This window comes from Macrosteles quadrilineatus, unplaced genomic scaffold (assembly GCF_028750875.1).
Source record: "Macrosteles quadrilineatus isolate MER2022 unplaced genomic scaffold, UCM_ALF_1.0 Scaffold_24__1_contigs__length_1734639, whole genome shotgun sequence".
In the NCBI taxonomy this organism is placed as follows: domain Eukaryota; kingdom Metazoa; phylum Arthropoda; class Insecta; order Hemiptera; family Cicadellidae; genus Macrosteles; species Macrosteles quadrilineatus.
In genome coordinates this window covers 615696-628930 of record NW_026542617.1, presented here as the reverse complement: position 1 = coordinate 628930, position 13235 = coordinate 615696, and the positions used below count along the sequence as shown (strand labels likewise).

The 13235-nt window shown below is 30.2% G+C and overlaps 1 protein-coding gene across 13 annotated transcripts in view; it reads left to right on the top strand.

Moving 5' to 3' along the window:
* LOC129005578 (muscle calcium channel subunit alpha-1-like) overlaps positions 1-13235 on the top strand; it is a 304273-nt gene that overhangs the window by 213322 nt on the left and 77716 nt on the right. For all 13 annotated transcript variants that reach the window (XR_008491839.1, XM_054434499.1, XM_054434502.1 and 10 more), the window contains exons 24-26: positions 9128-9180; positions 10151-10297; positions 12780-12981. Coding sequence is in view for 12 of the 13 variants with exons in the window: in XM_054434499.1 (XP_054290474.1) it covers positions 9128-9180; positions 10151-10297; positions 12780-12981 (402 nt within the window). In the remaining variant the exon portion in view is untranslated. The remainder of the gene's footprint in view (positions 1-9127; positions 9181-10150; positions 10298-12779; positions 12982-13235) is intronic.

The following is a 13235-nucleotide window of genomic DNA, read 5'->3' as shown; positions in this document are numbered from 1 at the left end:
ACGGTTTATGCTCCCACTATAAACTCTTGATTTACCACCGAGAGGAACTAAGTTCCAAACAATGTCCGTCCGTCATAACTTTCTTAGTACTTAATGTTCTTTTTTGGTACAACTACAAAGTAATCAATTTCAAATAAATAATTTGCAATAAACTGACAATCCATAATCAATTGTACAGTCAACACGGTAATTTGATATTTGATTTTGAGAGCAATATATAAGTTTTCTTTTATAAGTATTTTATTATGTGCTGGCAATGTTTTGAATATACATAATCAAGAACTTAATAGCATTATTATAGTAAATAATACTAATTATAAAGGATTCAAAGCTAATATAAATAGTACTTACAGATGAGTATATGTATCCCTGTGTATTTATGAGGAAATATAATGTTTGTTTCAAACTGTAAACTTTATGGGTTTATAAAAACAGTAGTTTTACTCAGTTCCTTTTTTTGAACGCATGAACTTTGAATGTTCATGGTTTGTATTGGCTTTGAGTACATTTGTTGTACTTTAAGTAGAGGAAATGACAAATTGGACTTTTTTTATAGGATATAACCTGTCAAGTCATGTAGGCCTACTGTTTGGCTCCACTGTAGTAACAGGGTGTGGATTTCAATAATATTTTAAGAAAATTGCTCCCAAAATTAATTTGGAAAATATCTTTGGTTAAAATAAAACAATTTTCAATGCCTATTAGCCTGGTTTTTTATATTGTTTTCGACCCTTTAAATTAAGAGAATAAAATAGTTCCAAATGATCATTTTGATTTTACATCATGAAATATTTCTTCTACTATTTATTCCATTGCAACAATGGTATTTTAGTCAACTGCACTAATAGCCTCCTCCTCGAGTCTATTCTGAAGGCTCAGCACTGTACATATCAAATCAAATCAAATCTTTATTCATCATTAAATAACATGAGTTACAATAGATTTCGTCAAAATGTATAATGTAAATACCTTAAAGACACCTCAAAAACATGAAAGACAATTGGTTTAAAGGTTTCCAGCCAATAAAATAAGCAAATAAATAAGCAGTTCAGACAAAAGCACCTCGTATAGAATTATTTGTTAACTAAGTTAACTTATTGAAAAAATAAATACATAAAAACTGATGTATAATTAAAAAAGCAGGTACGGTACCTGTCATGAATGATCATGTTACAGGTGGTGACACGATCTATGGCCAACATTGTTTCAGTCTGAAGTATGTATCACATATCTTTTCTGTGCAAATTGAAACATTCACATTAGACATGAGGGTGGAGGCTATATTAGTGTAATTGAAAGGTTCTGTCTCACCCTTGGTAGGCCAAATACTTCTGTGGAACCTCGATAACAAGAGTTGACAATGAGTGTCGTTTTCAAATACATTATTATTTGATATTACTTCTCATCACTTGTTATTGCAAACGTAGATAAGAAGTCAATCTTGATAACAACTTTTATATGACAACCTCATGAGAGACTTGTCATCCAGGTTCTACTAATATCATAATTCTCAATATTATTAATTAATTGAACTTAAAAAAATGATAATAACAAGTTAATATTTGTGAACAAAATAAATGATAAAGTACTGCAATCAAACACCCGATTCTATGTATCTATGTGGGACAAGATAAGGAGTTTCCATTTTCCAAACAACCCAGTATGAAGTAATATAATTCTGTACATAAACAATGTGGCAATGTTAGGAAGTCCCGGCTGTACTGTACTGTTCTTGTTTCTACCCCCCCCCCCCCCTGCGCCTCATAACTCTTTCTCCGAGCCTTAGCTACTAAATGCATTAAGACACTGCCCCTGCCAGAACCTTGTTACGAAAGCAGATCATGTAATACTAAAACCTATATTTTCAACACCTCTAATCAGTGATAAAACTTTCTGATGGAAAAGAGACATATAACACCTTCTAATCAACAGTAACGCTTACAAAACACTTTGCAATTCAATGATGTTCCCATAATCATTATTCTTACAACTTTTGACACAGAGAAATACCAAGAATTAAGTTTGATTTTTCAAAACGTTTCTATTATGCAGTTTCTTATTGTTATTCGACCCTGTTCATATCAGTTACAGAACTCAGAACTACAGGGGGTGAGTGTACTAGTGAATGACTGTATCGTATAAAAGAACCTCATATTAAAAAAAAAACATCATTTTAAGTTTTTGTTTTGCCTAGTCTATCACTTGGAGATTGGTTGGAATCTACCCTGTCACTGGTTTAAAACAAAGTGCCAATAATTATTTTGTAACATAAACAAAATTAAGTGTTCCAACCAGTTCATCTTCAAGCCTCCCATTATGGCGTCTCATACAAATGGTTGGTTGTAATTTATCATGGTTCTTAATTATTAATTGAAACTGAAGATACAATTCTGTAGGCCTACTCAATACTCATTAATCCTAACCAACAATTATTTAAACAACTGGTCATTTACTGGATTACAAATTTGGTTATAACTAGTTAATGACGGTCATTAGCTAGATTTGGATCAATTTTTTATGGATGTTGTTTTCTGATGGATAAGTGCTTGCTAGGGAACACACAATCTCATCATAACTTATGTGGATACACTATAACCAAAATTTGACAGGAGGTTAAATTTTACGGTAATTTACTAGATGAAGAGTCAAATGAAATCAAAATTACTTTATTTTGTATCGATTAGACATAAAATTTTTTTATTATTTTGTATTGTTATTTTTATTTTTATTTTTATTTTTTGTCATTGACAGGTACATTCACCCTACTTCCTGAAACATATCTGAAAACAGACCAGCGTTGTGTTTAAGTGTTTATTTACTTCATTTTGAACTTGCTGATATCACTGAGACACATTTAAAAAAAAAGATAAACACGTATTCTAAAGTTTTATTTTAGTTATTTATTTAAGTCCACAGCAGCTCATACTATCTCATTAACTGAAGTCACACAAAATTTACATTTCCAATGACATAAGATGCATATGTCCACTTGTGGTTGGAATGTGTTTTGTTTTTATGTTGTTTTCCAGTTTCCACATTTTAAACCCCAGATTCATAGCTGCTTCCATCATAGCTATAGGTAGTTAATGTTATAGCTGTGATATAATTGTATAAATATTTCCTGTGATGTACCTCGCTTTTACAATGTTTGAATCCTATAGCAGCAAATAAAAATCAGCAAACATGAATTTGTATTGTTAAAGTTCTGTGATCTTTAGAAATGTTAGAATTTTGTCCTTCATTCTTTAAAATGTTAACTAAAATATATTTCCTCTCTTTCAGCAATCAAAAAGTAATTTTGATCCCAGAAAAAAAATTTGTGTGGTGATTTTATATAGGCCTAGGTTTAAAAATCTCATCATGGATTACAAGTATGAAAGTAGTATTTATTTGAACTCCTGATTGCTTTTAGCACCAAAATTAAAGTGACCAAGACGACGATTTAGCGTTGGGGCATAATTTAAACATCAGTAATTTAGTCTTATCTCAATTTTTTGGGTATTCATAGTATGAGATGTTACCTATCTTAGTCATCAGTTGTATTGTCATCAGGGGTCCAGACCAATCGAGATCAATCCTGGAATTCTATTAATATATTACATTCAAGTTGTAGACATTTCAAATGAATGTAGAGTCCCTTTGTCAAGCCCCTGATGTTTTTAAACTGGCCTCAAAAATTATACACTGTACACTTTTGCTGTCTTTCAGAGTCAAAATAATACCACAGAACTTTTATCACCTATCTTTCTTATGAACAGTATAGACATTAGAATCAGTCATCCTAGAAACTTATGAAACACACAACTCGTACTTCAACTATACCGGGGAACAGCAAAAACTAAAATTTAGCTGCTCTGTTCAATAAATCAAAATGTAAGGATAAAGGTAAGGGTTCCACTCTAAAATTTCTAACTAAAAAAAGAGGTTACTTTTAATGGCAAAATCAACACATTTTTTGGCTAATTTATTTTTTTCTATGAAAACAAATTTTTTTGCCTGCATCAGGGATTAGTGAAGAGCAGTAAACATGTTATGTTGGCAGCAATAAAACAATTTAAGATTCAAATAACAAAACAGCCGTACATGAAGCATGCAGTTTAGGACTATATTAAACAATTAATAATCAGCTCATGCGTCTGGGACAAATTAAAAAGATAGAAGGATAAATACAAACCTCTTAATAGTAATGCAATTGGTGTGTTTTTAGCTATTCTTTAGGCTTACAGTATTATTAAGAAAATAACACATCAAGCACCAATTGTCACGTTATGTTTGCCATTTTAATTACGCTCTTTATGTCAAGGAAAACTCTTCAAGTTAATGAAAAATGATTTTAAAATATATGTATACATCCTGTTAATCCCAGTGTAAAAATATCCAAGAATTCAAGGCATAAAAAACTGGCCGGGATTCGGGATCCCAAGATTTAGATCCCTTATTGCCATAGGAAATGTAGACGATAGGGGGGTTAGCTGAAAATAAAGATTTCCAATAAGACTTCCACTTCATAAACGATTCAATCAAACCACTTTTATTGTTACTTTTATATGATGACTTAAACTAAGTCAATTATTTTATTCCCTGTTTACATTTGTGTGGTTGTTTGTTGTCTTATATTGGTTTATTCAATACTAAGAGCTCTTCATTTTTATCAAATGCAAAAGCTATCAATTAATTACAACAAATAGGATCAGTAATTAATACAGATTTATTGTTTTCTTTTATCGTGATATTTCCAGTTTTCCACTCTTGAAGATATAACAGAACCAGAATCAGAATCATTTTACTCAAGACTTACAATACAGAATGATGTAAACTGTAAAGAATTATACACTTCCAGAGGAAATTTATATCTACTTAATGAGTATTAAGTGCATGTGTCAATTACAAATCAAACTTTATTGTCACAAGAACGAGTGTACATAGCATGGCTATAAAATAGGTGACATTGGCAAATTATAATAAATACATAGTTGGTCAATCTTACATTCTATAGTTAAAAATAAAAGGCTGACTTTGATTTTTGAAGTATTTTACAATAAATATTCATTAATATGGTAGTGTTTTTTTTTATTAAAAATTTTGAAAATTCTTTTTAAATGTCATTGTATTGGCCATATTTTTTAAACCTACTGGTAACTTATTGAAAACTTTTTTCCCGTGTATGTTGGTGTCTTTTCAATGAGACGCATACAATGGATTGGTAACTAAAAATTACTTTTAAACCTTGTGTTATATATGTGGTCATAATTGTCATTTAACAAAATTTCATAGTTGGATTGTACCATTACTAATGTTTTGAATATGTATAAATTTGGAACAGTTAAGATTATTAATTCCCTAAACAGTGATTTACAAGATTTCCTAAAATATGAGAAAGTCATTATTCTTAAAAACTTTTTCTGTACTTTAAAAACTTTAGCTGAATCGCACGATAATCCCCACAACTCAATCCCATAGTTTGGAATTGGAAAAAAAAACATAGTAAATATTAATTCCAGTTTTAAGGTCATTTATAGTTACGTAGTACTAGCATTTGATAACAGGCAGAATTCAGTTTACTAATAATATTATCAATACAGTTACTCCAAGAAAAATTAATATCCAGTTCCAAACCAAGGAATTTTGCACTGTTACCGTACTAAGTGGTATCAACTGACCCTAAAAGATGATTTCTGAATTGTACCCTTCTTTAAATTGTAAAGTACAAAAATTGAATAGTTGAGTTTTATCTTGATTAAGTTTTAGGTCATCAGCTTAAAATCAGCTTGCCAATTCAAAGAAAGTTTGATTATTTTATGCTCGAATTCACTCTGGGACCTGGCTTTGATAATTGCAGTTGCATCGTCTACATATAAGATATTTTTTTATGAATTATTTCTAGGTAAATCATTTATATAGAGTAAAAAGAGCTAAGGTCCTAAGATAGACCCTTGTGGAACACCCATTTTTATGTTTTCCGAAGGAGACTTTGATATTAAATAACCTTTCAAAATTACTGTTCTTTGAGACAAGTTTCCTAAGTATGATTTAATCCATGTAATTGATTGTTTGGAAAATTTATATACAAATACTGTACTTCGTGATCACATTTCCTGAAACAGTTTAAATTGGTAAAAAATAAGTTAAGAACATATTTTTTAGTTCATCTATCAAAGATTAAAAAAGAAGATAAAAAATTATCCATACACACTTTATAATTCTTGAATAGCTAATACATTTTTCTGTTCAGGTAACTATGAATAATTATTTATATATGATTTTATTGCAAGTTAAACCTTAATTTACTTTGTTAAATATTTTAAATATTTAGCCCGTGTGTAATGAAATACAGATTTTCTGATCGTTCAATTAGATGTGTAAAAAATAAACAATCCATTGATACAATTTCACCCAAAAATCTTGTTTGTTTTGTACATAGGTGTACAAAATGTCTTAGCATGTTTAGTTTTGCAATTAACTGTTATAATCTCAATGTATTTTTGTTGTAAAAGACTGAGTAAATACTCAATAACCAGTAGTTTGTTTGGTGACATACAAAACTTTAACTGACAATACAAATACTAAAAGTTGGTTTTCCTGATTTTAAAAGCAAAGCATTATTTATAAGTGCTACAAAGAAGCAACTATGTCTTCTATAGATATGTACATGGCAAGATGGTCTTTTTTTAACCATTAATTGTGTTGAATTTGGATATGTATATTTAAATAATTTTGAACAAAAAAATAATTTTTAAAACCCCCTTTCTACAAATTGACTATTAAGAACCACCTGCCTGATATGTTTCACTGTTCTAAACTTATTAATATTGCAAAAATATAATATGTAAAAAAAATTTACTAATAGCCTATCCTCTTTGCTGACTTTTAATACAATATATTTCTGTTCAACAATAGAACTACCTGATCGTTTATTATCATTTATGATCATATACAATGGATACATTATGTTATTCAACTCTTATCAATCAAGTCACTATGACTTTAGCTCTGAAGATTTTTTTTTGTTCAGAATTCAAATTTAAGAACTGTACAACCAAAGTCAATACATTGATTATATGTTCAGAATGAAAAGAGTAATAAATATTGTGTCCCCTTTTAAATTTAATTTATTTGAATGTGCAATTGTATTAAATGTATCAAAATATAATTCTAAAGCATTTTGTTGTTTTTACAAATTAAAATGTCAATAATAATTGTTTATTCTTCATGGTTGTTATACATATGTTTCAAAGAACACAGTAAAAAATGGTGACTAGTATCCTAACATCTCATACTCATGGTGAATCGGTTTTTTGTCATACTAATTAGCTTACTTTTAACATTTAGTTGTAGTTTACTGTAATATGAGCGTAACAAGAATTATAGTTGCTTCAGCACTAAACAACGAAATAATGTTGTGTTTTCTTTTATTAGGATTAGTTAGAGAGCATTTAGAGCACGATTTTAGATGGTTAATATAAATATGTTTAATATGTAACAATTCATAAACTATATTTTACCTTTTTGAAATCCTTATTTTGTTATTTTTAAGGCATCATTACTTCCAGTATTTTCTAACCGTGACAATTGTCTTAAAAATTACTTTTGCAAGCCTAATAATTACTCAATGGCCCAATAATAATTATAATTAGGTATAATTTTACCTTGCTTTATACTTGCAAACGTCCAATGGTAATTATTCAAGAAATTTTCAAAACGGTAAACTACTCATGGTATGCTGATACTTTAAGTTATGGAACATAATTATTCCAACAATCTTATTCATGCAACTTAAATTTTAGATTTAATATAATAGAGTTAGTTAAATTGATATTTTTGTTATTACAAAGAATTATTTTGACCTGTAACAATATTCTAAAATTCCTGTCAGTAATTAATATTCTACAATACTCCTTGAGCCAAATCGTATAATCTTTTTTTAAGTTAAAACTAATTGTAGATAGAAGAAGTGTGAGTATGGTTCATTACTAATGGTTTATTAGAAAATGTACACAGCATACGTAACCACAGTGATAAAAAAAAATTAGAGCATATCTGTACTGAATTAGACGTTACGAACAAACAAACTGAAAAGTATGAACAAACATTGAAATAATCCATAAATTGTGTCTGGGAACCTCCAATTCCCTAATTCCTCACGTCAAAGTTCCTTGGTCAAATTTTAATATAAATTTGAAAGGTAAGAGCTTTCTCATATTGATTATTTATTTTTTCAATTTATGAAAAAATAGGGCACTGTGTTTGGATAACCCCCTAACTTTTAAAATATCATCTGTCTTGTGATCTGTTTTTACCAAAAATTTGTTATTAATTTGCAAACCACCAAGTCTATCTTTTGCTAGTCTCTAAAGTCTATCTTTAACAGCAGGACATCTTGAATAAATATTGAAGCATTGTGTGTACTTGATTAAGAAGGATAGCTGGGGTAAAAAAACCTTCATGTTTTGATACAGCTGACTGTGATCTTCAACAAAAGCTTTAAGTGTTTAATTACTTTTCTTGAGCTATAACTATTTGGCAGCTAATATTTCCTCATAAATATACGATTAAATTTTGCATATCAAAATGTGATACATTTAGCTTATTCAGGTAAATTAATCAAGTGAATAAAGATATAAATATTAAATAAACATTAATATAAGTGTTAGGATGAAATGGAAGCCTAAGGGTAAGTACGAGCATACTTATTTTAATTGTATGATTGTTTTTATTGTTTATATCATTGTAATCTATTTCACTTTCTAAATTATTGTATGTTTTATCACCTTTCAGGTATAGTAGATGAGTAAGAGAAAACTAGTATCATAAAAACTAGTGTATTTATATTTAATTTTATGCTGTATTAAATATTTTATATTAATCTTAATAAACATTTCTTTACTTTTAATATCTGCCATTAACTGATCCATGAGATCTAATTGTTTTTTATTTTTTTATTTTAGGTTCACAATGAATCCGTTTTATGTTCGTAAGTGAATGAACTAGGCATTAAAGGCACTGATCAAAATTGAATGATTTCTTCTGCCTTCTAACATCTTTATAGCTTAAAAAATAGAAACTAAAGATAATCATTTATTTGCTTGTACTTTTCAAGATTACTCATCCCCGAGTGTTTTGTTTTCAGGGGAAATTCTATTCTTGCTCAGATCGCTCTAAGATGACGGAAGAAGAGTGCCGGTAAGATTTCATTTATCTACTTTGCTTTGTATACCATTATGGTAAAGTGTTTCCAGATCTGGTTTTATATTAGTTAATCTTGTCAGATCTGGAATGAGTCCAGCCGCAGATCTGGTCATATCTGGCATCCAGATCTGAAATGAGTCCAGATATGGAACCCAGATCTGAAATTAGACTATATCTGGATATGGCCAGATCTGAGATCTACCTTTCAAAATTTATATTTTAAATATTTTCCCCATACCAGACTCTGTAACACCTCCGATTTTTATTTGTTGAATTAATTTATTTTTATAAGTTTATTTGTGAATGAGAATGAATTTAAATTTAAAGTGACAAACAATGCTATGGAAAACATTTAAATATTGAAACTAAACATACTTTGATTATGGACTGTAAAATTGGTTCATATTTTACATGGATCTATGTGTGTGCAAGCGTGTATTTAGTCAAGTACACCACTGTGTTACTGTTACCACCTCGGCATTGGTCGCCGTGTGTGCCCGGTTCCGTTCACTAATGTGGTTCACTGTTGGAATTTGGACCGTAAAAACTCTGCATTCCAAAATTTGTGTGTGCAACTAGCCTAGTGCTTGTTTTATTCGTAAAGTTCCACTGTAACAATCACATGGACGCGTGAGATTTTCTATTAACATTTTCATTAAACCATATATCAATGCCCTGGTTACTTAAAGAAAGTTTAAATTCTACAATCTATAATAGCCTTATTAATAACAGTACCTACCATAGTTTAGTAACCCTCCACAACATGACCAATAATTATTTTTAAATAGAGGATTTACACTCATATTATTTATACTGCTTTAACATTCTATACTCACAATTAATTTTCAACCAAAAGTAAGAAAATAATTGCTTCAGCATGGCGTTATCGTGATAAGTTGAGACTAAATACATTTCAATTAATCATAGTTCAAAAACCATAAATTTAAATCATGTGTGGTTTCAGAGGTCATTATCTGATTTTTGAAGACGGTGACATAACTCGACCTTCTATAGAGAAGAGAGAATGGAAAAAAAATCGTTTTAATTTTGACGATGTCGCCGAAGCGATGCTTACATTATTTACAGTCTCAACTTTTGAAGGATGGCCTGGGTAAGTGTGGAATCCATAGTCGAGTTGTGGATTTAACTTGTGGCTGTGATTTCAGAGGACACTACCTCACTTTTGCGGAAGGCGATATATATCAGCCTTCTATAGAGAAGAGAGAATGGGATAAAAACCGGTTTCACTTTGACAATGTGGCAGAGGCAATGCTTACATTGTTTACTGTCTCCACCTTTGAGGGTTGGCCCAAGTAAGTAGAATCTTGTTCATCGTTGGATACCGTTGGATTGGCAGTCTCTTCATCTCGGCTCTTTTCACCTTCATATTGGTTTCTCTATTTAGTTGGTTTTTGACACACATTAATAATTTTTCGTTCTGTTGTTTACAGCTGTATTTTGTTAGTTTGGCCGTTGCTTATGTTCACTCCTTATTTCATAGGGCTCAAATTATTTTACATTATTTTATCCATTTCCTAATTATATTTGACAACTATGCACTATATATTGAAGTTTAAAGCTCTTTTATGTTGTGCTAACCTATTAAACCTATTCATAAATATTTTTTCTACCAATCCTGTTTTTAAGTAAATAATGAGCAAATAATTGGCAGTTCATAACGGTTTAGTATCATATTTTTTATATTCTAAACTATGATTCACAGACTTCTTCTATAACTTATTTTTATTTTATTTTTATTCTATGCACGATATTGCCAGTTTCAAGTTCAGTTCAGTCAAGTTCAGTTTCAGTATCAGAGTTTTAATGCTTAAATTGTGCTCTTACACATCACATAAACACTCAGTTATAACTTTGAGAAAAATGTAAGTAGCTCTCCAGGAATTGAGTCAAGCTTTGATTACATCTAAATCTAGGCTACCTCCATACAGAAATGATAAATCTATGTAACAACTTTAAAATTCCATAGCAAGTAGTTTAATGTGTTTTTGATGTATCAAAAAATCACACATATTTTGATTTTTAATACTTAAATATTTTGTTACATAATGATATTGGTCGGCTCAAACTTAAGGTTACCGGTATACAAAAACAATAATTTTGGCTTCAGGTTTTACTAACTGGAAAATATAAGTACAGAGTTTTCTTTTCTAATTGCTTTTGCTTCATTGCTTCAGAGTTTTGTACTGTAATTTGAAATTTCATTATAATCATCCGAGGGATAACTAACATGAGAACATTAACATGTTACAATCAACATAGTATAATATTTTAAATATTTAATGCTCTTGTGTAATATTATTTCAAATGTTTTAATTTTTTTTTGCACTTGTATAATTATCATGTTGTTTTTTGTATTCAACACCATAGGTCAAACATTTTCTTTGTCCTAACAAAAGAACATAAGATATACAGAAATCTGCAGTATATAAGGATAGAACACTATGTACTTGTCAGATTAAAAGATATAACAAAATAAAATAACATTAATTGACGAATCAACATATACCATTAAAAGTAATAATTAATATATTAATTATGACTAATCAATCACCAAACCTTAACTGAATTAAACAAAGCTCATGAAAGATTAAATTAAAATTTATATCCAGGAAAATTTGTGATCACATCAACAATTTACATTGCATTTTATTTGCATTGTCTCATGAAATCAAAGCACTATGTGATCATCTCCCGTGATCATGACAACGTTGATATCATTTCTCGCGATCACGGAAACATAGTAGTAATCTTCTGTGAACTGAATTGAAGTGACACGACTTTGTGAAGAGAGGACAAACGGCAGTTTGTGGAGGATTTTAGTGTTCATCAATACAAATTTCCTGGTCCCATACAAAATATAAGTACAATTCATAGAACTTTTCCCTGTCATCATAATGCAAGTACAATTAATTCTTGATTCTTCCGGTCAGCCGGACACCATCTTTAGCCTAGATTGTCTTAATTGCCACTCCTACCTCTTCCATGGTACAACATAAATCTTCTTAATCCTCCTTCTGAATCGATTTAATGTTCTGCCACTTGTTGACGCAAGGTGGGAATTTGAATTTGGTCAAAGAAAAATTGATTTTGGCTAAATGGGTTGACCAATACCGCACTCCATAGGGAGTTTTCACAGAATAAACCAAGATTTTTGACTGCTGAAACTGACAGTAGGGTTTAGGTTCCTTAATAGTCTTAACCCGTTTATCTATCCTTGCTTTGTCAAGGTTTTAGGCAAGAGATCAGCAAAGTTTAAATCACCAGTGAAACCGAACTCTTCATCTAGATATTGACAGTGGTGTCAACAGAGGTAGACATTTATGTGTGTAGCACTAATGTACTAGTTATTGAATATCATCCAATAAAGTAATTTAACTGATTCATATAAGTTCTGATAACTAACTATCAGTTTATAGGTGAAAATGCATTATAATGTTGAATGTTGCTATTTCACTTCACAATTTTACTCTGCATAGTAAAATGATAAAATGATAGTAAAATGCATAGTAGAATGATGAATAGTTAGATGATTCTGTAAAGTCTTTTACTTACTCGTTAATTTTCTTTTTCAGTTTGCTGTATGTGTCTATCGATTCTAACGCAGAAAACAGAGGGCCAATACACAACTTCCGTCCAATAGTAGCTGCTTACTACATCATTTATATCATCATCATTGCTTTCTTCATGGTCAACATATTTGTAGGTTTTGTTATTGTTACATTTCAAAATGAGGGTGAGCAAGAATACAAAAATTGTGAGCTCGATAAAAATCAGGTAAGGAGTTATGATTAATGTGTTGTATACCTCATACATTTATCATCCACACCATTGAAAAAATCAAAATGTTAAAAATGATCATGTTTCTACTTTCTAAATACAATTTTAACACGTTCGCTACTGCAATAGTTCGAAATTTTCTATTCACATGGACCAGCGACGCACATATGCGACGGCCGGTTTCCACCCATAGACTGCTGTCGCATATATGCGACGGCTAGTCACATTAAAATAGACTGCCGACGCATATT